General features: G+C 56.0%; 1 protein-coding gene across 1 annotated transcript in view; it reads right to left on the bottom strand.

Moving 5' to 3' along the window:
* Nucleotides 1-14,001: 14,001 nt before the first annotated feature.
* Nucleotides 14,002-22,119, bottom strand: part of LOC117644701 (zwei Ig domain protein zig-8-like) — a 12,937-nt gene continuing 4,819 nt past the window's right edge. The window contains exons 3-6 of the mRNA XM_034384314.1: nucleotides 21,389-21,593; nucleotides 18,479-18,606; nucleotides 16,716-16,884; nucleotides 14,002-15,708 (exon numbers count right to left, since the gene is read on the bottom strand). Coding sequence (XP_034240205.1) covers nucleotides 15,605-15,708; nucleotides 16,716-16,884; nucleotides 18,479-18,606; nucleotides 21,389-21,593 — 606 coding nt within the window. The 3' untranslated portion in view covers nucleotides 14,002-15,604. The remainder of the gene's footprint in view (nucleotides 15,709-16,715; nucleotides 16,885-18,478; nucleotides 18,607-21,388; nucleotides 21,594-22,119) is intronic.

The raw sequence follows: 22,119 nt of genomic DNA, 5'->3' as shown, positions 1-22,119 counted from the left end.
GCACGGGCCGCCCCGCGAGTGCGAGAGAGACAGAGAAGCCCTCTGTGCGGAATCAGCCTGCCGGCATCGTTAGCTGGACAGGCTCGGCCGACTCGCCTCGCAGGGATCTCCATTTCAGATCAGAGACGCCGCAGATTCGAATCTCAATACTAATGAGTGATGTTGGTAACTTGTGCCAGTTACGGCGCCGAGTCGGCAGGGTAGGCCTCCACATTGTTGCCACCACTGTGAATCAAAAAGTTTTTCTTGTAAGAAATCACGTGTAGCCTGCCGAGAACAGACAATGCTGACGTGACACGCGCGAGAACCTCCTCATCCACCGAGTGCTCCGCCCCGCCCTACCGGGAAAGGCAACCCGTTCCGACCCGTTCGATGGGTCGATGGCTGCATGCGTGCGCGGGTCGCGCCTCGGCCTTCGACCCGACCCGCCAGGTTGGCCGCCAGAGTCGTTTCCGTCGCTCTGCCTCTCTCGCACCAACGGCACGCCGCGGCACGCCGCAGAGTGCGAGCGAGCGCGGGGACCGACTCCCACACTGCAGGCCGGCCGACCGCCGCTACTACACCGCCAAGGCGAGCCAAGGCGAGCCAAGGCCCCGGACTCGAGGCATTTCCAGTGGAGTGGCCAGCAATCGATATTATTCCTTGTAATGGCGCAGGGTAGTTATTGGTTGGCAGCACTGGCGCCACCTGGCGGCCCTGGCGGCCCTGGCAGCCCCGCCGGTCCACGCGGCGCACGCCACCGAGGACTTACTTACAAACTGCTGTTACTTTGCATAACCCCGCGACACTTTACACAAACGCGTTGCCGCCCCGGGACTCTAAGGACTCTGGAGCGCGCATTAGAGGAACTGCCCAACGCCGAACCGGGCGCAAGTTTTTGGTCTAGGGAATGACGGGGTGGAGGCTTGCCTAGAAAAGTCCTGCGGGTTGGCAGCATTGGCAGCGTCGCTTTTAACATCAACAGTGCCAGTGCAACCCATTTTATTGTCTAAAAAACCAATGCGGCAGGCCAGTTTAGTCAAGGAGAGTCTATCAAAAAATAATAGAAATCACCCTGGTCACGCATAGGCTCTCCCACTGACCACCCGAAGAGGAAGTTTAGTAGACCCTACTCCTTTCACTGTGAACCTTACACAGACCGCAGCCTCTACCCTTGCAGTCCCCACCCAAAAGAAAAAAACTTTAAAAAAATGAATGCCAGCCGGTAGGGATTTGAACCTGTGGCCGGCGCGCCGCATTCCGTGAGCACCCTTTGGGGCCATTGGGCGCTTTGGGCAGTCGGAGTCAAGCGCCGCGACCTTGTTGGAGCGAATAAAATAAGGCGGCGGCGCATTATCTGAATGGAGTGGCCGCCCCGCCCCACCCCGCCCCGCCCCGCCCCGCAGCCCTGCTTTAAATTTGTCCCATTTCAATTCATTCTCAGAGCCACGCCACCATAGCCTTCGCGAGAGAAATTCCTTCGAACGTAAGAAGGCGGTTTATGACAGACCGTGCCATAGCGCTCCCCGCTGGCTTTCCGACCATTTCCAACCGGATCGCCCTTCAAAAACACCAACAATCCGGGACAACAACAACAACAACAACAACGGCCAGCAGGCAGCAAGCGGTTGCCCGCGATGAGTCACCGTCGTCAACCCACCCCACAAAAATCGGTTACGTGGTTTCAGCACGAGGCAAGGACAAGTCATGCCGAGGATACAGCCCTCGAAAATGAGCCAATCACAGTAATCGTTTGCACAGCAATTACTTTAAAGCGAAAAGCCCTTGGGAAAACACAGCCACTCGTTACCCCCCCCCCTCCCCCACCCCCTAATGCCACATAACACGGTGTCGCTTGCTGGCAGTAATGATTTCGTGCGGTGCCATGTCCCAATTAGAAGTGAATCGTCACGCTGTCTGTCTCTCTCGCACGCGCCCGCCGAGCCCCCTGAGTGCGAGAGAGACAGTCCGGTCATCGTTTTTCCCGCGTGCCCCCCCCCCTCCCCCCGGGGGCCCTACAGTGAAGTGCGTGTCGCCCTTCGGATAATAACGGCAGCCCCGAGAAAACCTGGGTCGCGACCTCGTAACCCGCTAGCCGCGTGGCTAGAGGCGTCGACTTTGTAACCCGTTTGACCTGGGATCAAAACCACACCACCCAGGGAAAAAAATCAATTTTTTTCACCGTTCTAGGCGGGCTGTTTTTGCAATCTTTGAGCATCACTTTAACTCTGGAGAAAAGGCGGCCGACACGGATTCGGCCAAGGTATGAAAAACAATCATGCCGTAAAAAATGAAGTTGGAGAAAAAATGGGGACTCGTTTACCCGAAGGTCACAGGACCCCTAAAATAAAGGGTTAGGGTTGAAAGGGGGAGGGGGGGGTGAGGGAGGGGGAGGGGAGGGGCTGGGAACTCACGCTGCAGCTGGGGCGGACATGTTTATACTCCCTCTGTCTAGCATCCCGTCGTGTTCGGACCTTCATAAAGGGCCTCTGGCTGGCCTCTGGCTGGCGGCGCTGTGCCATCGCCTGTCCGCGCTTTCTCTAATTGTTCCAAAGGCCGTCTGTCGTCGTCGCCCGCCTGCATGTGTGTGCGTGTGTGTGAGAGAGGACGAGAGAGAGGGAGAGAGAGAGAGAGAGAGAGAGAGAGAGAGAGAGAAAGAGAGCGTGTGTGGCGCGATAGGGGGTGGAATTCAACTGCCGGTTCGACCTCTGGCATGAATATCGGGCCCCTGCACAGCGCCGCCTCGCGCCCCGTCTTTTCATGGTTTTCACGCGCCGAACCCACATCTCCACATCCGGCTCGTATTTGCTATAGATGAGGGATGCGTGCCTCTGTGTGTGTGTGTGTGTGTCTCTGTGTGTGTGTGTGTGTGTGTGTGTGTGCGTGTGTGTGTGCTTTGGCCGCGCGTGTGTGGTCAGGGAAGGCCCTGCCTGTCGCCCTGGCCGTGCCGCCGTGCCGCCGTGCCGCTCCACGACCTCCCATGGCCTTCCATAACAACGTATAGAGCGAGCTGCCCATCCCAATCTTTCCCCGGATGGGTAGCCCCCAGCGCAGCGCCAGGCAGCGCCCCGCAGATCTCCCGCATGTGCGTGTGCTTTTGTGTGAGTAGACTTTGATCATGTGTGTGTGTGTGTGTGTGTGTGTGTGTGTGTGTGTGTGTGTGCGTCCATGTAGGTGAGTGTGTGGTGCGCCTAACAGCAACACTGCACACGCCCCGCTCCGCTAGGCTCCGCTAGGCCTGTTTGCCCTCCTTCCCTTGATGCGCCATGACGCCCAGGTGTTCTTGAGGAAAAGGGCACACAAGTCCGGCACACACACTGCGAAAAAAATCGATGGATGGATACGTGAAAAAAATACGTTTATTCAAAACGGACAGAATGAAATAATGACGGAATGAAAGTTAGGAGTGATGCTTCCGGTTGCAGTGTGGGTACCGCGTCGTGCTGAGATGAGCCAGCAAGGCGGTGGCGCACTCCTCTTATCCTACTGAGCTTTTTCTTCGTAATACGAACTTAAAGCTCAGTATTTTGACCGCACAGCTTCACCTATGATGAGGAAATCTCAGTATATGACCAGCTTCTTCATATTATGAACAAATTTCTCTGTATTGTGACACATTTGTGTCGTAAAGTACTAAGAACTAGCCGGAACTAGCTCAGTATTAGGACTGCACGGAATTTCTCATCAGTAGAAAATTGGGAGTGTGGTTTATTTTCGGATTGAGTTGCCAGTAAAGGCAGAGGCAGGGAAGTGATGCGATGTGTACATGCAGGGCGGCGCGGCGGCGCGGCGGCGCACGGCGGACCGAGCATTTCTCTTCATTTCGCCGGCAGCAGTGCGGTCGGGGAGCACGGCCGCCTCGACAAGGCCCGGCTCGACTCGGCTCGGCCCGGCTCAGCTCGACACGGCTCGGCTCGGCTCGGCTCGACACGGCTCGGCTCGGCTCGGCCCAGCTCAGCTCGACACGGCTCGGCTCGGCTTAGCTCGACGCGGCACGGCACGGCCAGGCACGGCAACCCAGACAGCAGTAGGCACGACGCGCGGCACGTTTCTTTGATTATCCCTCAAGGATGGCAGTTTTATCTGTCTGAGTGCCACCTGGGGAAGGTTCCTGGAACCCGGGGAGGGATCCCGGGGAGGGATCCACCGGCTTGGGCCGCAGGGAACGCGCCAAGAGGCTTCCGACACACTCCCGAACGGCACCACCATTGCTGGAGGACCGGCTGGGTCCGAATGGTGCAATCCTCGCTCCAGAAACAGAAGAACAGAGGTTCGAGTCCTGCTTTTCAACTTTTTATTCCCCCCACTTTGATTTGGCATGTGGTGATGGTTTTCGATGAAAGAAGTGAAGCTTTTTGCGAATTGTATTCGAGATGCATGGCTGATCTGAACGAAGATAATACGCCAAACCGAAGGGCGTCATTTGACGCACTGTCTTCGCAATCAATAATCAATCAGCATCCCTAACCAAAGCCACGAGCTTCGGCTTTTCTTCGGCTTTTCTTCGTCTGTACTTTGTCTGTTCGTCTGTGTACTTCGGCTGTACTTCGGCTGTACTTAAGCTGTACTTCGGCTGTACTTCGGCTGTACTTCGGCTTTACCTTCGGCTACTTGGGCTACTTGGGCTTCCCTGTGAATGCAGCTGGCGATCACCGCCGACGATTCAGCCGGAATCAGATCGGCACCGACCGGGCGGGGCGAGCGAGAGTTTGTTCAGAGAGGGGGCCGCAGTGGCACGCCCTGACCTGGGACCGATAAAAACAACGCATTGAGGAGCTTTTAACTGGATTGGCCTCCCACCTTCCCCCTTCCCCATCCCCTCCACCGACCTTCAGACCGCGGACAGCCTCGCCCAGCCTCGCCAGCCTCACCCAGCCTGCAGGCTTATTTTTCTAGCTTCTAATGAGGAGTGAGCCCAGCTTAGCGACCGTTTTTTCTTTTTTTCTTCCCCTTTTCTGTGTGTGTGTGTGTGTGTGTGTGTGTGTGTGTGTGTTCGGTGAATGGCGCCGTCGAGCAGTACAGTGATCTTGCGCCCTCCTGGCCCCTCGCAGTGCGGTGCCAATTACATGGCTCCCCAGCCCGCTCGGAGCGCGGCTCGGAGTGTGGTTGCATGTTTGCTGTTGGTTTGTCTCACGTAAGCCGAGCCCGGGCGGCCGGGCAAGCTCCAGCAACGCCGAGCACCAAGGTCAAGGGCGGCAGGGCGCGAGGCAGGGCACCTCAGGACTCCGCTCAGGGCCCGATGTGGCTGAGGCCAGGGCCCACAGTGGGCCAGAAGACCGGCGGAGGTGGCCGAAACTCGAGACGCGTTTTGAGCTCCAGAGTCGCTCAACGGGACTGGCACCAAACGTGTGACCCCCACCAATGGATTCCTCGTTCGGAAAGCAATCCATTGGTGAGGTCACACGTTCGGTTCGAGTCGCATTTAGCGACTCTAGAGCTCAAAACGCGTCTAGGATTTTGGCCGCTCCACCGGTCTTCTGGCCCACTGTGGGGCCCCAGGCCAGGGCCCCGCTGCCCTGCAGCCCTGCAGGCCTCGTAACGCAAGAATAAGCGGGCGCCTCTCGTCGATAACGAGCCTTGGAAAGGGGGGCGGGGCCGCGGTGCGTGTGGGTTTTACGCCCAGAACCGGTGAAAAACTGGAGTGTCTGCCGTGACTACGCACGGGGAGAAGAAACGAAGGCAAAATGTCGAATAAAGTTAAGGAACTTGGAACTGACGCTTAAATCACCCCGCCTTGCGTTGCAAGTACAGACCCTTCCGAAAGTGCACTGCGGGGCTGCGAGCGCCGCGTGGATGGATTACTCAGCGATAACCCTGGAGGACATGGAGATTACGCTCCTGGAGTCCGGCGAGCCGCCACACGCGAATAAGGCCAAGTGGGTGACATATTACGGGGCCTTGGCGTCCAATCTCTGGAGAGTGGGCCAACAACTTCTGCTTGGCCAGTGGAGTCTGCCCAGCCTGCCCTGCCCTGCCGCCCTGTCGCGGCACTGCCGTGAGCCCGCTGCTGTTGCCATGGAGACACTAGGCTCCAGCCGCTGCAGCGCGGTCACACCACGCAAAAGAGGTTCCCATCACTCCTGTTCTTGTATTTTTAAGGCATATGGCCCCACGACACATCGTGGCTTTTTTTCAATTTGTCGATGGTACGTGCCATACCGGGATCATAGTGCCTATGAAAGAACTGATTCGTGCTGTTTTGATCTTCAGAGCCGCTAAACAGGACTTGACCCAAACGTGTGACCCCACCAATGGATTCCTCGTTCGGAGAGCAATCCATTGGTGGGGTCACACGTACGATTCGAGTCCCGTTCAGCGACTCTGGAGCTCGAAACGCGTCCGGGATTTTGACCGCCTCCGCCGGTCTTCTGGCCCACTGTGGCGGTTGACTCCATCGCCCCGTGCTGTCCAGAAAGTTTACAGCCCCGCCTTGATTCCCGCGTATTGCCGGCAGCCGCTACTGCTTTGATTTGTGGTTGTTATTCGACCTCGAAAACTCAGAAGCCCAAACTGAGAATCTCAATTTTGTTTGGCCGTCTCAAACTCCGCGGCGCGGCGCGGCATGGCAGCTGCTGATTGTGACGAGCAGCGGTTCGTTTCGGACGAGGCCGCGGTGGCCAAGGACGCCGAAGGACGCCGCAGATCCGCAGGATGTACGGGTGAAAGTTAGACGCGGCCAGGGTTTTACTCCGCCGCTCGGGTTTTTGTGCAAACGCTTCCGGGAAAAGTTTCTTTTTTTTTTGTTTGTTTGATGGATTGGCTCGTTGTTCCACCTCGGAAAAAAGTGGCAGCTTCTCTCATTGTCCATCTTTAAGTAGACAAATAGTGCGTCACGGCGCCGCCGTCGATCTTGGAGGGGAAAAAATGTAGCAGACGGAGAGGGAAGGAATCTGGGATCTGGATCCAGCGGGTCGCGCCACGCCCCGCGTGACCTGGCATGCCCGGCGTGGCCCGGCGTGGCGTGCCTTGCGGACACCGATCCCTCCCCCTCCCCTCCCCTCCCTCCCGACACCTGACTGACTCCAGGGGCTCTCTAAGCTTAAGTGAGAAGGATGTGCCCCCGGTGCGTGCTCGATCCCCCCGTGGCCCGGGGAGGGGAGGGGAGGGGGCCGACCGCCCCAGAAGGGAGGGGGTAGTTTTAGGGAAACGGGGAGCGAGCGGGGGGACTAGGGAAGCTTTGCTTGAAGGTGCGGACTGTACCGGTGCGTACTGGGGTAGCAAAAGCGTGCTTGGTGAGAGGCAACTACCCCCCCCCCCTTCCCCCGCCCCGGCTGGAACGGTCAGCGACCCCCTCCATGATGGATGTTCCGAAAGGGGGGGGGGAGTGAATGGGATAGGGGCAGAGAACAGCATCGTCGGGGAAATGGTTGGACGTGTGAGCGAATTCTCGCTGAAGCAGCACGTCGTGTTGCTGTTTTTCGGCGCGATCCCGTCCTGCTCTGTCTCTCTCGCACTCGTGAGGCGTCGAGTGTGGGTGCGAGAGAGACAGAGCGAGGAGGGCCGCTCTCGGAATCAGCCCGCAGTGAGCCGGGGCTCCCGATAACGGCGTCCGCGGCGTCCGCGGCCTGCAGAGCATGCAGAGCATGCAGAGCCTGCACCTGGCGTGAGGCTAGCCGCGAGGAGCCTCTGCTGTATTTATTTGCGGAGACACATGCGTCTTTCGGCCTTGCCCGCGCACAGTGGGCTAGAAGACCGGCGGATGCAGCCAAAAGTCAAGACGCGTTTTGAGCCCCAGAGTCGCTAAATGAGACTCGAACCGAACGTGTGCGACCCCACCAATGGATTGCTCTCCGCACGAGGAATCCATTGGTGGGATCACACGTTCGGTTCGAGTCCTGTTTAGCGACTCCGGAGCTCAAAACGCCTCCAGAGTTTCGGCCGCCTCCACCACCGACCGGTCCTCTGGCCCACTGTGCCGCGCTCCGCGGCCGCTGCTCTGCAGAGTGATTCCACGCACATCGTCGCTCTGTCTCTCTCGCACTCGTGCGTCGCCCCGTTGTGGTGTGAGAGAGACAGAGCGAGGGGTGCGTGCAGTGAGGGGGAGTGGGCCGTTCTGCGCGCCTCTCCCTCTGCGTTGGCGTCGTTACATTTGTGACGCTATGCGAGAGGCCACAGACACGCCTCGCCCCCACGGCCCACGGCCCCGCCGCGGCCCCGCCGCCCCTACCTCAACCACCCACAGGGCCACCCCGCCACCCCTCGGCCGCCCGCCCCGCCCCGCCCCGCCCCGCCGCGCCCGCACACCCTCCGTTCGTATTGGCAGGGTGCCAGTGCAGAGGCAAGGGTCGACCATGAGGCCCTCCATCGCGTCGACGAGGCTCGCCGTCTGAAAAGCTCGTAATTATCCAAATTAGCAGCAACGCGCGGCTTCCCCCTCCCCTCCCCTCCCCTCTCCTCCCCTCCCCTCCGGCTCGCCGCCGCGGCCCGCGCCGCGCCATGCGCCGGACAGTCGTGAATGGACAGCAAATTATGGCTGAAATGATCGGCTTTGTCGTTCGAAGCGGTCTATAATGCAAACCCGCCCCGGGCCGCGCACCGCACCGCACCGCACCGCCGCGGGGACTTTGTGCCGAAAGCAATATCGGAATGCGAAGCGACGAAGCAACCGGCCCGACCACACTGAAATTTTTTAAAAAATAATGTGAAAATGGTTCCCGACGGCCGTCTTAATAGTGTACCAGGAAAAGAGGCAGCAGTAAATAGAAACAGGCAATGTAAAAATCACGGCACCTGGCGGCGGGAAGCGAAAAGGCTGTCACCGCTCAAACTGGCCTCGCGCGCGGACGAGGTTCCGCGAGTCACCGCGAGATGGCGCTGCGCGCGCCGAGCCGCCGCCCGCTCGCGCTGGCGACCTAGGTTAGCGTTGTAACTAGTTTGTAAGCTCTACACTCTCCACGCTATCAACAGCCAAATTGTTGGCTCCATTGAGGGTACAGTGACCCTCGGTCCGAGCGTCCGCTACGGCGTTTCGGCTGAGGGTCTTCCTGACTGCGGTGAGTGCCTATACGGCTGTTCCCCGAGGAGGACGAGCGCCTCCAACGTTCGTTCCCTCCGAAGGCCTAGCGCCCCCACTGGTAGTTCCCCCGGTCGTCTCCATCGCCGACGACGACTACAGCTTCGACGGCGACATCGGGATCCTGGGCCCTTCAACCCGGGTGGCGGGTGGCGACCGTGCTGACAGTCACGCGGTCACAAGGCCTTCAGCGACTGTTTTCCGGGCCCTGCGGTGTATCAACGCGTTTTTTGGCTGTATGGTATTCTAACGTGCGAAAAAAAAACACACACAAATTTTTGCCGAGTCGCATTCCCCTGCGGTCCCAATATTCGACACGGTGTCAAGGTCACAAAAGGACCGCGCCACTGGAAGGGCTGAGGGGGGGGGGAGGGGAATCGCCCACGCGAAAAGGCGGTGTCAATTTCATCACCTGCCATGTCCAATCATTCGGCCGCCCCCCAGTCCGGCAGGTTTTTCCACCTACGTCACTCCGCGGTGTGTGCATGCTTGCGCGCGCGTGTGTGTGTGTGTGTGTGTGTGTGCGCGCGCGGCGTAATAAAAGAAGATGGCCAGATGTGTGATGTAATGGTAGGGCTGCATTCCCCGTCTCCGTCCCACGCTGCCGGACGGCTGAAGAGAGAGAGAGAGAGAGAGAGAGAGAGAGAGAGAGAGAAGAGAGAGAGAGAGAGAGAGAGAGAGAGTGAGAGAGAGAGAGAGGCGATAAAGCGTGGTGGACACGGGCGTGCGAACACGCCAGGCGTACGCCAGGCTTACGTAACGGCCGCCCCATAACCGATTCCCGATGCCGAGGCTCGCGACGATCCAGGGTATCCCTTCCGCCGGACATCCGCCGACACGTACCGTCCGCCGGAACATGGAGCACGGTGCGAAACTCTGCCGCTCTTCGCTCTTTCCGCGCGGCGCGACGAGCGGGCGCGACGAGCGGGCGCTCCCAGCCCCAGCAGCGTGCTTCCCGCGCGGCGAGCGCCCGCAACGTTCGGGATAGGCAGCCCTTCGAACCCGGGCCTGGGCCGGGGGGCCGGTGACCACAGGTCCTGTGGGCCCCTTACCCATGTCGGGGGTCGGTTCGGGGAAAAGGGGCCCTGCTCAACCAAGAGTTCCCGTTCCACCCCACCGTCTCGGGCCTTCCGGGGGCCCCCCGCCGCCCCCCCAGATGCCCCCCCCCTCCCCCCTCCCCCTCCCGACCCGCCGTCGCCGTTTGAAACGGCCCGGGGGGCCTTCCTTGTTTTCCGCGCCCTTTCCCGGGGCGTTCTTCATGTTACCCTAGGGCAAAAGGGCAAACACCCCTTCGCCCCCCCGGCCGCGCGCAAACTCAAAACAAGGGGGGGGCGGGGGCCGCGGGCCGGGGCGCCGGGGCGGCGCGCCGGGGAACTCGGTTTTGGGGCCCGGGCCGTCCGAAAAACCCCCGCCCATGGGCCATGGGGCGGGGAAGGGGGCCGGTCGAGCAATTTTAAACCCGCAAGGGCCCCCCTCCTCCTCCCCCCTTCTCGTGGCCGGGGGCGGCCCGGGTTGCCGGCCTTTGTGAATGACAGAAAATAGGGGAGCGCCTTTTTTTGGCGCTATACGGCGGGCGAACCACAAGGAAGGGGGGAAAAATTGTGGGAAAAGGGCCAATACGGTTCCCGACGAAAAGGCCAAACATGTTTTTTTATTATTTTGAAAATGGGCAAGGGCTAATTTGAAAGGAAAAGGAAATTTTTTTAGGGGGGCGGGAGAAAGGGTCACGTACGCCCCCGCGGAAAACAGTCCGATCAAAAATTTTGGAAAAAAAGGAAAATTTTGGAAAAAAAAGGTTGGTGAAATTTGAAGTCTTTTCGTGATCCCCCAAAAAACTGGGCTTGAAAACTGATCTTTTTGGTCCAAAAGGTTTTTGGGAAAAAAAGGTCTGGATGTTGGAAGCTTTTCGGAAGACAAAAAACTCAAAACATGTCTCGAAAAAAAGGCCTTGGCTTTTGGGTAAAGGCGAGATGAAATTAAGTTTTTTCGGATCGACAAAAAATTAAAACTTGAAACTCGACTAAAAAGGGCCCAAAAATTAAAAATTTTTGGCTGGGAAAAAATAACTTTTGTGATCCCCCCCCAAAACTGCGGAAAAAACCACCAAAATTTTTTCAAAAATTGGTTTTTGGGAAAAAAATGGCGGGTAAATTAAGACGCTTTTTTAAGGTGGGGGAACGCCCAACCGAAGCGGAAAATTAAACACCGCATTAATTTATTTCGCCAAAAACCCTTTTCCATTCGTACTCCGTTTTGAATTTTGCCTGTTTGTTCCGCCCCCTTTTAAAACCAGTGGTGAAACTTTTTGGTCTCATTCTTGGCCCCCCTTTGCCGGCGGCTGAAGAAAAGGAGAGAGGCGAGAAAGAAGAAAAGAAAAGGAAGAATTAAGGGTAACGCGAAGCAGTACGCCAGGCTTACGTAACCCCCCCAAACCGATTCCCGATGCCGAGGCTCGCGACGACCCAGGGTATCGCTTCCGCCGGACATCCGCCGACACGCACCGTCCGCCGGAACACGGAACACGGTGCGAAACTCTGCCGCTCTTCGCTCTTTCCGCGCGGCGCGACGAGCGGGCGCTCCCAGCCCCAGCAGCGTGCTTCCCGCGCGGCGAGCGCCCGCAACGTTCGGGATAGGCAGCCCTTCGAACGCGCGCGCTCGGCGGCGCGGCAGCAGTGCAGGCGGCAGCGAGGTCCTGCTGGTTGCTGCTCTCACTCCACTCGCACTCACGGGTCGTGTGTGCGAGAGAGACAGACGGCCCTCGCTCGGAATCAGCAGAGAGCCTTCTTTCCGATTCATCAGGCCTCCACCGTGCTGACTGTAGCTCTTCCGCGGGCCTGCCTCGCCGCCCCACCCACGCACTGCCCCCCGCCCCTCCGCCCCTCCCCCTCCACGACCACGCCGTCTGACTCGCACTTTGACTAACTTGGCTCGGGGCGGCCTTCCTTGCCAAACTTTCCGAACGTCCCTTTCCCGAGAAGGTCGATTCTTCGATCAAGATTAGCCCGTGGCATGGCAAACATGGGCAAACACTCCCAAATTACGCTCCGCTTTCCCTGTGCTTTTCGCTGCGAAACAGAACTGGCGGGAAGAAGGCGAGAGGGGGGCATGGGCCGCGTGTGATCCGAGGCGACGACGGCGGTCTTTGCGTCCGGGAGTACGTCATGGTGTGCCTGGCCGGGCCGTCCTGCTTTCAAACATTCCCGCCCATGCGGACGCATGCGGCTGCCGGATAGGGGGCCAGGTCGCCAGACAATTCTAGTAAGCCGCTTAAGTGGCGCCCCCTGCCGTGCCGTGCCAAGCCCGCAGGTTGCTGCGATAGGACCTTGATAGGGGCAGGTCCACAGTGTGCTTCGGCCTTTGTAAAGCAAGTCGACAGAAAATAACATTTTTGTTGCCCCCTCCCCCTCCCTCAAACAGTCAGGAGAACTGAATTTTCCGGACTCTAAAATGTGCAGGCTGTGAAAGTGATCCCACAATGGGTCGGCCATGGCCACAAAGGCCATGCTTTTTGCCTACTTCCAGGTGAAAGTGACGCAATTTCCGACGTGCGCGCGCGCTCCACTGACCATCAGTCTAAGTTTGGACAGACGAACTGTGTGTGTGTCGGTGGCTCAAAGCGCAGAGGCAGCGGCCGCCGCGGTTGAGGACCTGGGCTCGCGTCCCGGGGACGAAATTATTTTCCTCAGTTGATCGCTTAAATGCGGTAGCAGTCTAAGTTTGGGCAGAGCGAGTGTCAGCGTTCACGTGGCTCAGTGAGCAGAGGTGTCTGCCGCGGTGAGAGAGACTGGGGTTCGAATCTCAACTGTATCAACATTTTCCTCAGCCGGCCTGTTGATATATATCTTAAACCTTGACGATGTCGGGTGGCGGGAGGAAGGTCTGGGTTCGACTCCCAGGTGAGAGAATCTTTTCCTCAGTTCACTACTCAAATCCGGTACCGTCACTCTAAGATTGATTGCGGCACTTCGCAGTGGCTGGGTGGCTCAGATGGTAGAGAGCGGCTGGAACTCTTTTGCATCTTAGAGGGGAGAAAGCTACCAAGGTACCAGGTATGCCACCTGCTTCGCGTCTTTTATTATGCGCAGGTCTATTTACACAGCCGCGCCGTCGATGTAGGCCACCCATTTGACACGCTGCTGCAAAAGCAGCGCTGCCGAGGGGGTATGCGCTCTCTGAACCTGTGTACCGACTATTACGCTATTACGCTCTATTACGCCACAAACTAAACGAAATTTAGCTAAAAAGGCCTAAAACACCCAAAATTGATAAAATTTTGACAATTTCGGCTATTACGCGACTATTACGCGTATTATTACGCGTGCTATTACAGATAGAGTGAACCGACTATTACGCGAGTGCATACCCCCTCGAGCGCTGCGGCGGAAAATGAAAGACATTCCCAGCCGGGATTTGAACCCAGGTACTTCGAACCACGACCGACACCTTAGTCCACTGAGCCACCAAAGGCACCGATAGACGAGGGTGTGTCTAATCTTAAAGTGATGATACCGCATACATAGAGTCAACCGAGGAAAACATTTCCACACCTCGGATTTGAACCAGTTTCCTCTCCAGTAGACGGCCGCTACCACTGCGCTCTGAGCCACCAAATCACACAGCCCCTTCCCGCCCAAACTCAGACTGGTTCGTTGGGTTCGAGAGGTGAACTGAGAGTTTGGGGGCAAAACTAAGGAAAACATTGGCGCCGACGGGACTCGAACCCGAGCTCTTCTCATTGCAGCCGATTCCCTAGCTCACTCAGCTACCAACTCGCTTGGAAAAAGTCGCCACGGAACTTGTACTGATGATACCAGTTACAAGTGTCTGGGATTCGAACCCAGTTCGTTGCTCCAAGCGGACGTCACTCTCTATGGTGGGCGACGCTCTTGCCGACTAAGCCACCGGTTGGTATGTTCCGATTGCGAACGACCGTCTGTGACCGAATACACACTACATCACACACAGGTTTTCTTTTTTGGCAAAAAAAAAAAGCCATTGAGAGACGCACACAGTAGTTATTTTACTTTTATTGCGTAGAATTTTCACACATTAAGTCACAAACAGTTTGTGATATCAGTTAACACCATGATCTGCAATATTCTGTGCATTTCAAAATCTGAATTCAAGCTTCCCAAAAAATTGGATTGTGATTGCCAACAAGGTATGGTCGCTAAAGTGACAAAATATTAACCTGGTAAAAAGAAGCGTGCGGAAACGCCTCAAACTAATAGAGTAGGTGCGGGCCCCCGTGTGTAGTCTTTCATGGACCGCTTTTTTGTCATACAAGATAAGAAGAAAAACACACCTGAATACAACGGATATACTGATTAAATTATACCAGGAACACATTTGAAGAGTATGGTACAAATCATAGAATACTCACACACACAGACACACACATTTTCAATTCTTAAACTGATGAACCACATTAGTAGCAACTAGAATTATCACAGACTTCCTTGGTTTCTGAGAGCAAAGTTATCGACTAGCTTTTGAAGATGAGACATCCGAATGAAAGGTGAATTTAGCTCCCACAGCCAAATAAAAATCCTTAATAATTATCACATGCATGGCAAGACTCGTGATGGAACGAATTTCATTTCATTTTAATCCAGTGACTTTTTAAAAGCAGCAGATGCTCAGTCACTGACAATTCAAATCATAAGTTTGAAACAATTTAAATTACTCAAACCTGTCGTTGAAACCATTCTTCAAAATGGCATGAATAAATTTTGACTAATTTTCCTACAGCATGCGAGATGAGCAAAAAGACTGTCTTTTTTTTTCAGTTCGATAGATACAGCTGTCTCACTCACAAATAGTTTTCTTCCAAATAACAAAGACAACAAAAACAAAACAACAAACTACCGTTTGCTTAATCAGAAGCTGCACTCAACGTAAGGAAAGAACTCAGGCCAACCAGTTGCCATGGATTATATTCCACAAGTTGCTAACGGTTTGACGTGTGAATTTCATTACAGAAATAAATAAACAAAACATGACATTACATTAAATAACAGAAAACAGATGAACTATACAGCAGCTTTACATCATAGTACACAAAACAGACACATCGCACACAGTTACACAAACTCAGACACAGAATTAAAATTTCTCTGCTCTAGAGACGTCCTGCAGTGCACTACAGTTTTCATACACAATATGTGTTGCAGCACTGAAGTCCATTTATTTCCTGCTGCAACGAGCTTTGATCCACACCACTCTCACTGAGACACAGTCGTCCGCTCACTTAGGCCCCTTCCTCTTGATTGGCTCCCAAACACTCTCATCACACCGAAAACGTTCCTCTTTCAAGGTTCGTGCATCGACAAGAATCCCCTCAAGGCCCGCAGCAGGAGTTGTTCGAGTCAACGTCGGTCGAACAATTTCCCGGGGGACAGCGTTCTTTTGTGCGCCGTTTCAGCAGAATTCTTTATTTTCGCTTCATCCCGGGACGGCAGTGTGGCAGCCACACAAACACGCGTCGTTCGGAGGCCTGTTTCTGGAAATATTATCCCCAGTTGGCTGGAAGATTGACTCGGTGGCTTGACGCAGGCTTGACGCGCTGGGCGCGCCGGGCCAGGGGCCGGGCCAGGGGCCGGGCCGGGCCACTCAGGGCGCGAGCAACAGCAGGCACACGCAGAACAGCAGGCAGTACAGGTGCGAGGACTGGTGGTGGGCCTGCCCGGCCTGCTGCATGGCAGCGGGGTGCTCTCCTGCAACAGGAAAAAGAAACTTACTGTTTCTGCCTTCGAAGACGACAACAACAACAAAAACGTCTCTTTTAAAAATGGGGTGAAAAGTGACAGGAGGTGAAAGAGGCTAATACGCCCTTGCACACAAAAATTTAAAAACAATATTGGATTTTAAAGACGTTCTTTTTTTTTCAAGCAAAAATTTTCCTTGAAAGAAATTTTTTTGATCTGGTTTTCAGTTTTTGAAAAAAAAAAGACCTCTTTTTCTGAGTGCGGCTGTGCCAGTCGTATGCAGCAGTCATCATTCCTATGCAACGCTCGGCGACTTTGTCGCTGCAAACTTTGCCACTTTCTTGCACCCCTCCCCCTCCCTCCGGCCAGCAAGTTCAGCGCGGCGAGCCTCGGACGCGCAGATGCACCGCAAGTTATTTCAAAGACACAAAACAGTGGCGCGTCACGTATGGATGCCGCGCGTCGCACAGTGGGCCAGAAGACTGGTGGAGGCGGACAAAACTCTAGACGCGTTTTGGGCTCCAGAGTCGCTGAACAGGGCTCAAATCGATCGTGTGACCCCACCAATGGATTCCTCGTTCGGAGACCAATCCATTGGTGGGGTCACACGTTCGGTTCGAGGTCTGTTTAGCGACTCTGGTGCTCGAAACGCGTCTAGAGTTTTGTCCGCCTCCACCGGTCTTCTGGCCCACTGTGCGTCGCGCGCAGCGGACTGATTCCGAACCGAACGGAGTAATTCCATCGCTGCTCTGTCTCTCTCGCACCCACGAGTGCGAGAGGGCAAGGAAAAATAACTCCAGCCAAATTTGTACACCAAAATTCATCAAACATGTAAAATTCACTACAATTTATTAAAATTCATCGAAATTTGACTGAAGTTCATCGAAATTCAACCGAAATTCATCGAAACTCAACCGAAATTCATCAAAATTTGTCAGAAATTCATCGAAATTCGATCGAAATTCATTGGATTTGAACACTGAAATTGACAGTGATTGCGGGAGGGACGTGCTCACCGTTGAGGACGTGGACGTTGATGCCCTTGGCCTGCGCGTTGGACGGGTTGCACGAGTAGCGGCCCGAGTCGGTGGGCCGCGCGCTCTGGATGAGCAGGAAGCTCTCGGTGGTGACGCCCTTCTCGGTCACCACGCTCACGCCCCCGCGAGGCGAGTCGTAGCTGATGATCTGCAACACCAGTTTGGCTCACTCTCCAATCACAACACACTGCAAAAGGGGAAAAGGGAAGGTAAAATTCATGGCCCCATACACGAGTAAATTTACCCCATTTCAGGGTGGCCAGAGCAGCATAGATATTTTGACTTGGGGGTGAATTTAACCTAACCACCCAAACACGCAGAGGATTCACCCTGGATTGTTTTGGCTTTTAAGTTTAAAGCGGGTTTGGACTTTTCGGAGGAACGCTGTCCGGACGTGGAGAATTTCTGTTTAGCGTGCACAACTAGCTTTGTTAGTCGGGTCTAAAGCGCAGGGGGTGGCGGGAACGACACCCGAGGGCACAGAGCGGACAGAACGGACAGGCAGACAGACAGCCAGCAGACTGGCTGCACCACACCAGGCCTAGTGAGGCGAACCTACACCGAAAAAAAAGCGAAGGAAAAAAAAACCACAAAGTTGTGTGTTGAAGGCAGGCTGACGCGCCGAAACAAAATGTTGCTTTGCACCGGTCTGAGGACTTCAAAAAAATGCCGTCGTAATATATTTATTTTTGCAGTGTTGCCCTCCGACATAGACCTAATGCCATTATTTGCCCAGGGCCCCACTTTGCACTGCGGTCTGAAAAGGGGGGAGGCGAGGGGGGGGAGAATCTCCCTACACTGGGCAGTGCAGGCTGGCCATAGGCTGAAGGGATAAGCACCCGCCCGCCCCGCCCTGCCCCGCCCCGCCCCGCCCCGCCCCGCCCCGCCCGCCCCGCCCCGCCCCGCCACCGCCGCGCGGCCGGCCACTGGATTTATACGGACTGAAAGCTCCTTCGCCCTCACGCTTCATCGCCCGGCCCACCCACACACTCACACCGTTCTGTAACTTTTACAAATAGAGCCAAAAGGGGTGGGTGCTAAAACCGCCCCCTGCCCCACTGGCTGGCCCGTTTCCCGGAATGGAAAATTGTTTGATGAAAATGTAATGTTTACGGCGGCTCCTGTCGGCCGCAATATCTGCGCTGCGGTTAAAAGGGGAAGTGTCCTGCACAGTGGGGTAAATGGGCGCACGGAGACCCGGACACTAAACGGCCCTGCAGAGCCATGGACCGTGCCCGGTCCACTGGGCTTTCCCTCCACCTTCTTTTTTGTTTATTATCACGAGCAAGGTGTGTGAGTGGTGTGTGTGTGTGTGTGTGTGTGTGTGTGTGTGTGTGTGTGTGTGTGTGTGTGTGTGTGTGTGTGTGTGTGTGTGTGTGTGTGTGTGTCAGGACCAGGCCGACGGAGCGGGCCTGCAGTGCAATAGACAGTGGTCCGGAATTATTTCAGAGGTCAGGTAATTGAGCGGCTCTGGAGGGCAGGACGCACAGTGGGCCAGAAGATCGGCCCAGGCGGCCAAAACTCAAGGCGCGTTTTGAGCTCCAGAGTCCCTAAATGGGACTCGAATCGAACGTGTGACCCCACCACTGGATTCCTCCTTCGGAGAGCAATACATTTGTGAAATTACACGTTCGGTTCAAGTCCTGCTTAGCGACTCTGGAGCTCAGAACGCGTCTAGAATTTTGGCCGCCTCTACCGGTCTTCTGGCCCACTGTGGGACGGTAAAAAGGAAATCCTCTTACGGCGTCGTTGTGGTTCCAGATGACGTAGGCGGGCGGCTCCGGCGAGTTGAGCACGATGCACGTCAGGTTGATGGTGGAGCCCCTGTCGATGTACAGGTCGGGCCCGCCCAGGATCTCCGAGGCAGGTTCTGCGGACAAGGTAATTGCACAAATGTATCCACAGCTTTTCTCTCTGCGTTTCAAAAGTCTCTTTGGAATTCTTGATTAGCCACGCTGATTTGGCTACAGAAGCAATCGCAAACATCTAATCCATCAAATTGTTGGAAGCGGGGAAAAAAAAGGTGTTTCGATACCAGGGACGTAAAATATCAGGAAGCCTGTACAGTACACGCGAAAATGAAGCCAGCAGCCAGGGTCGAAATGTCGAACACGTGGTGGGATACGGGCTGTAGAGATTGGTCGTGTGTCCAAAAGCAAGCGAGGGGTACTCATTTACACACACAAGCACACACTGATCCGCACCGGTCCTGTTCGGCTTTTCAATAAAGCATCATCGGCTTTGGGGCTGGCTACCGCCACTACTGGCTTCTCTCTCTCTCTCTCTCTCTCTCTCTCTCTCTCTCTCTCTCTCTCTCTCTCTCTCTCTCTCTCTCTCGCAAACGTAGTGGCGGCTGGGCCATGGAAGCCCACCGACCTTGCCGGAGACAAATTGAGTGCCAACACATGTCGGGGGGGCCTAACGAATGACCGACGGGAATGATGTGCCGCCTCGCTCTGTCTCTCTCGCACCGCTGCGGGGCGTCACTCGAGTGCGAGAGAGACGGAGCGACGAGTCAGGTGACTGTTTGGCTGTCCGCGTCCTTCCGCCCTTGTCCCCGCACAGTGGGCCAGAAGACCGGTGGAGGCGGCCAAATCTCTGGACGCGTTTTGAGCTCCCGAGTCGCTAAATGGGACTCGAAACGAACGTGTGACCCCACCAATGAATTGCTCTCCGAACGAGGAATCCATTGGTGGGGTCACACGTTCGGTTCGAGTCGTGCTTAGCAACTCTGGAGCTCAAAACGCGTCTAGAGTTTTGGCCGCCTCCACCGGTCTTCTGGCCCACTGTGCGCCGGCCCCGGCCTCTTGGAGCCCTCGAAGGGGCGGCGAAGGGGCGGCGAAGGGGCGACGACGGGGCCCCGCAGCCCTTGAACTTGGACGATGGACTGGCCGCAGCAATAACCGTTTGCCCTTCGCTGACCGCTTCAGTAATGAGGGACCCTGCTGCTCCGCCCTAAAAGCAGGGACGGCCGGTCGCCAGCAGCAGAGCCAGCAGCCCGGTGGACGCAACTTTAAACTTAGCCGGTGACCTTGCAAGCCACTCTCCCGCCGCGGCGCGCCGCCCGAACTATGGCCAATAAACTGGCGAAAATGCTGAATGCCTGAGCGGAGAAGCGCCCTGCAGCAGCGCGCTAAGAGGGTACCCTACCCTGAACACCTGTTCGTGATCCACAGCCCTCTCGAATCAAACACTCCGAGTCGTGGATTTCCTTGTTCGAAGGGCAAGTCTTGTGGCAAGCCACTCCCAGTTTGAGAGCTCGCCCTCCGCGGCCATGAAGCCATTGCGGCGCATCCATCCGACGAGCAGCGCTCTGTGTGAGGTGCGCAGTCGTTTCAATTGGTGGCCATCACCAGAAAGGCTCCGCGCCGCTCTGCAGGGCTCTGCGGGGCTCTGCTAGGCCAACTTGCGGCGCGGCAAAGGTTAAAGTTTTCCTCAGACGGTGAGGCCCAGCCGCCGAGACGCACCCGCCGCCCCGGGAAGACGCATCAGGGCGGCAGATGCTGCTGGAGGTAACGAGAAAGGCGGCTCAGTGACGAGTTTTGAGAGAGAGAGAGAGAGAGAGAGAGAGAGAGAGAGAGAGAGAGAGAGAGAGAGAGAGAGAGAGAGAGAGAGAGAGAGAGAGAGAGAGAGAGAGAGAGTGTTGTTTGCAAACAGCCCGAGGCCAGTGCGTGTTTTGCACCGAGCTTTTCCCTTTGACCGCCTTACGGCCTTAAGGTCTCACGCACGCCGAGTCACCCTGTTTACTCCGCCCGAAAAGAGTTATTTGCAATTTGGTTGCGCGTTCCCGTTGCGGGGGTGGACTTCCCTGGAACACGAGCCTCCACTGCAGAGCGCGAGCACACCCGGGGAGACTGATTCCGAGAGCCGTTTACGACGCGTCGTCTCTCTCGCACCCACATGGGACCCCCCACATGAGTGCGAGAGAGACAGAGCAACGAGAAGGACTCTCAGAATCAGTCTGCAGAAGATAGGTCAGCTGGGCTTTGCTGCTGGTGCTTCTCGATAGAAAATCAGGCGCTCCACAGCGCACACTTATCATCTTACGATGGTATCGGGAACGTAACATACGCTGAAATCAAAACATGCGTATTACGCTGAAATGTCATCGTACTACAATCGCAACCAACGTACCTTACGTTGACAACGTGCGTAATACGTTGAAAACATGCGTATTACGTTGAAAATCCTGCGTACCTTACGTTGACATTCGTGCGTATTTATGCAGGTTGGAAATTGGTCGTACCTTACGATGGAAAATCATCGTATTACGCACGAAAACCAACGTAAGATGATAAGCGTGCGGGCCAGACAGAAGACCGGTGGAGGCGGCAAAAACTCTGGACGCGTTTTGAGCTCCAGAGTTGCTAACTGGTACTCGAACCGAACGTGTGACCCCACCAACGGATTGTTCTCCGAACGAGGAATCCATTGGTGGGGTCACACGTTTGGTTCGAGTTCTACTAAGCGACTCTGGAGCGCAAAACGCGTCTAGAGTTTTGGCCGCCTCCACCGGTCCTGCTGGCCCACTGTGCGGTCTTCGCCAACAGAGTGCTTCCAGGTACGGTCCAGCGCCCGCCAGCGCCTCGCCCTTCCCGGAAACGACCCCCAAACGCGGCGTCGACGTGTTCGCGCGTGTTCGCGGTACTCACCCACGACGGTGAGGTTGACGAGGTACGACATGTGCGGCGTGGTGGACACCTGGCACTCGTAGGTGCCGGCGTCGCGGTGCTGCGGGTACTTGAGCTGCAGCACCCAGTCGTCGCCGTTGTGCTGCGCGCGGAAGCGCTGGTCGTTGGTGTAGGTGTACAGCCCCACCGTGAGCAGGTGGGTGTCACGATGCCGCACCCACGACACCTGCAAATAACAACAACAACAATGCGATGAGCGCGTTGGCGGCTGCATCAAAAGCCCGTCTGCAAAACTTGTTGCACGGACGCAACGCGTTTCGCGCTTTTCCTCCTCCTCTCTCTCTCTCTCTCTCTCTCTCTCTCTCTCTCTTCTCTCTCTCTCTCTCTGTGTGTGTGTGTGTGGGGGTGTGTTGGTCACTGCCACGTCCACGCGTCCACGCTGCTCGCACACCCAAAAAAAAGTGGCGACAATGTTGTTAAACAGTCATTTCGTTTACATAAAAACACGGTCGCGGTGGAAGAAAAGCAACAACAGCAACAAGCGGGCCGACGTGGCTTTCGCACGAGCCGTCCAGGCAATTGGGAAAACAATCAAACTGGCAATCCACTCCTCGCTATGATGAAAAGTCAATGAATGTCGCTTGCGAGAGTGAGAGAGTGTGTGTGTGTGTGTGTGAGAGAGAGAGAGAGAGAGAGAGAGAGAGAGAGAGAGAGAGAGAGAGAAGAGAGGAGAGAGAGAGAGAGAGAGAGAG

Source organism: Thrips palmi, unplaced genomic scaffold, assembly GCF_012932325.1.
Source record: "Thrips palmi isolate BJ-2018 unplaced genomic scaffold, TpBJ-2018v1 HiC_scaffold_18, whole genome shotgun sequence".
Classification (NCBI taxonomy): domain Eukaryota; kingdom Metazoa; phylum Arthropoda; class Insecta; order Thysanoptera; family Thripidae; genus Thrips; species Thrips palmi.
The sequence above is the reverse complement of the archived record's forward strand: the minus strand, read 5'-3'. Positions and strand labels throughout refer to the sequence as shown.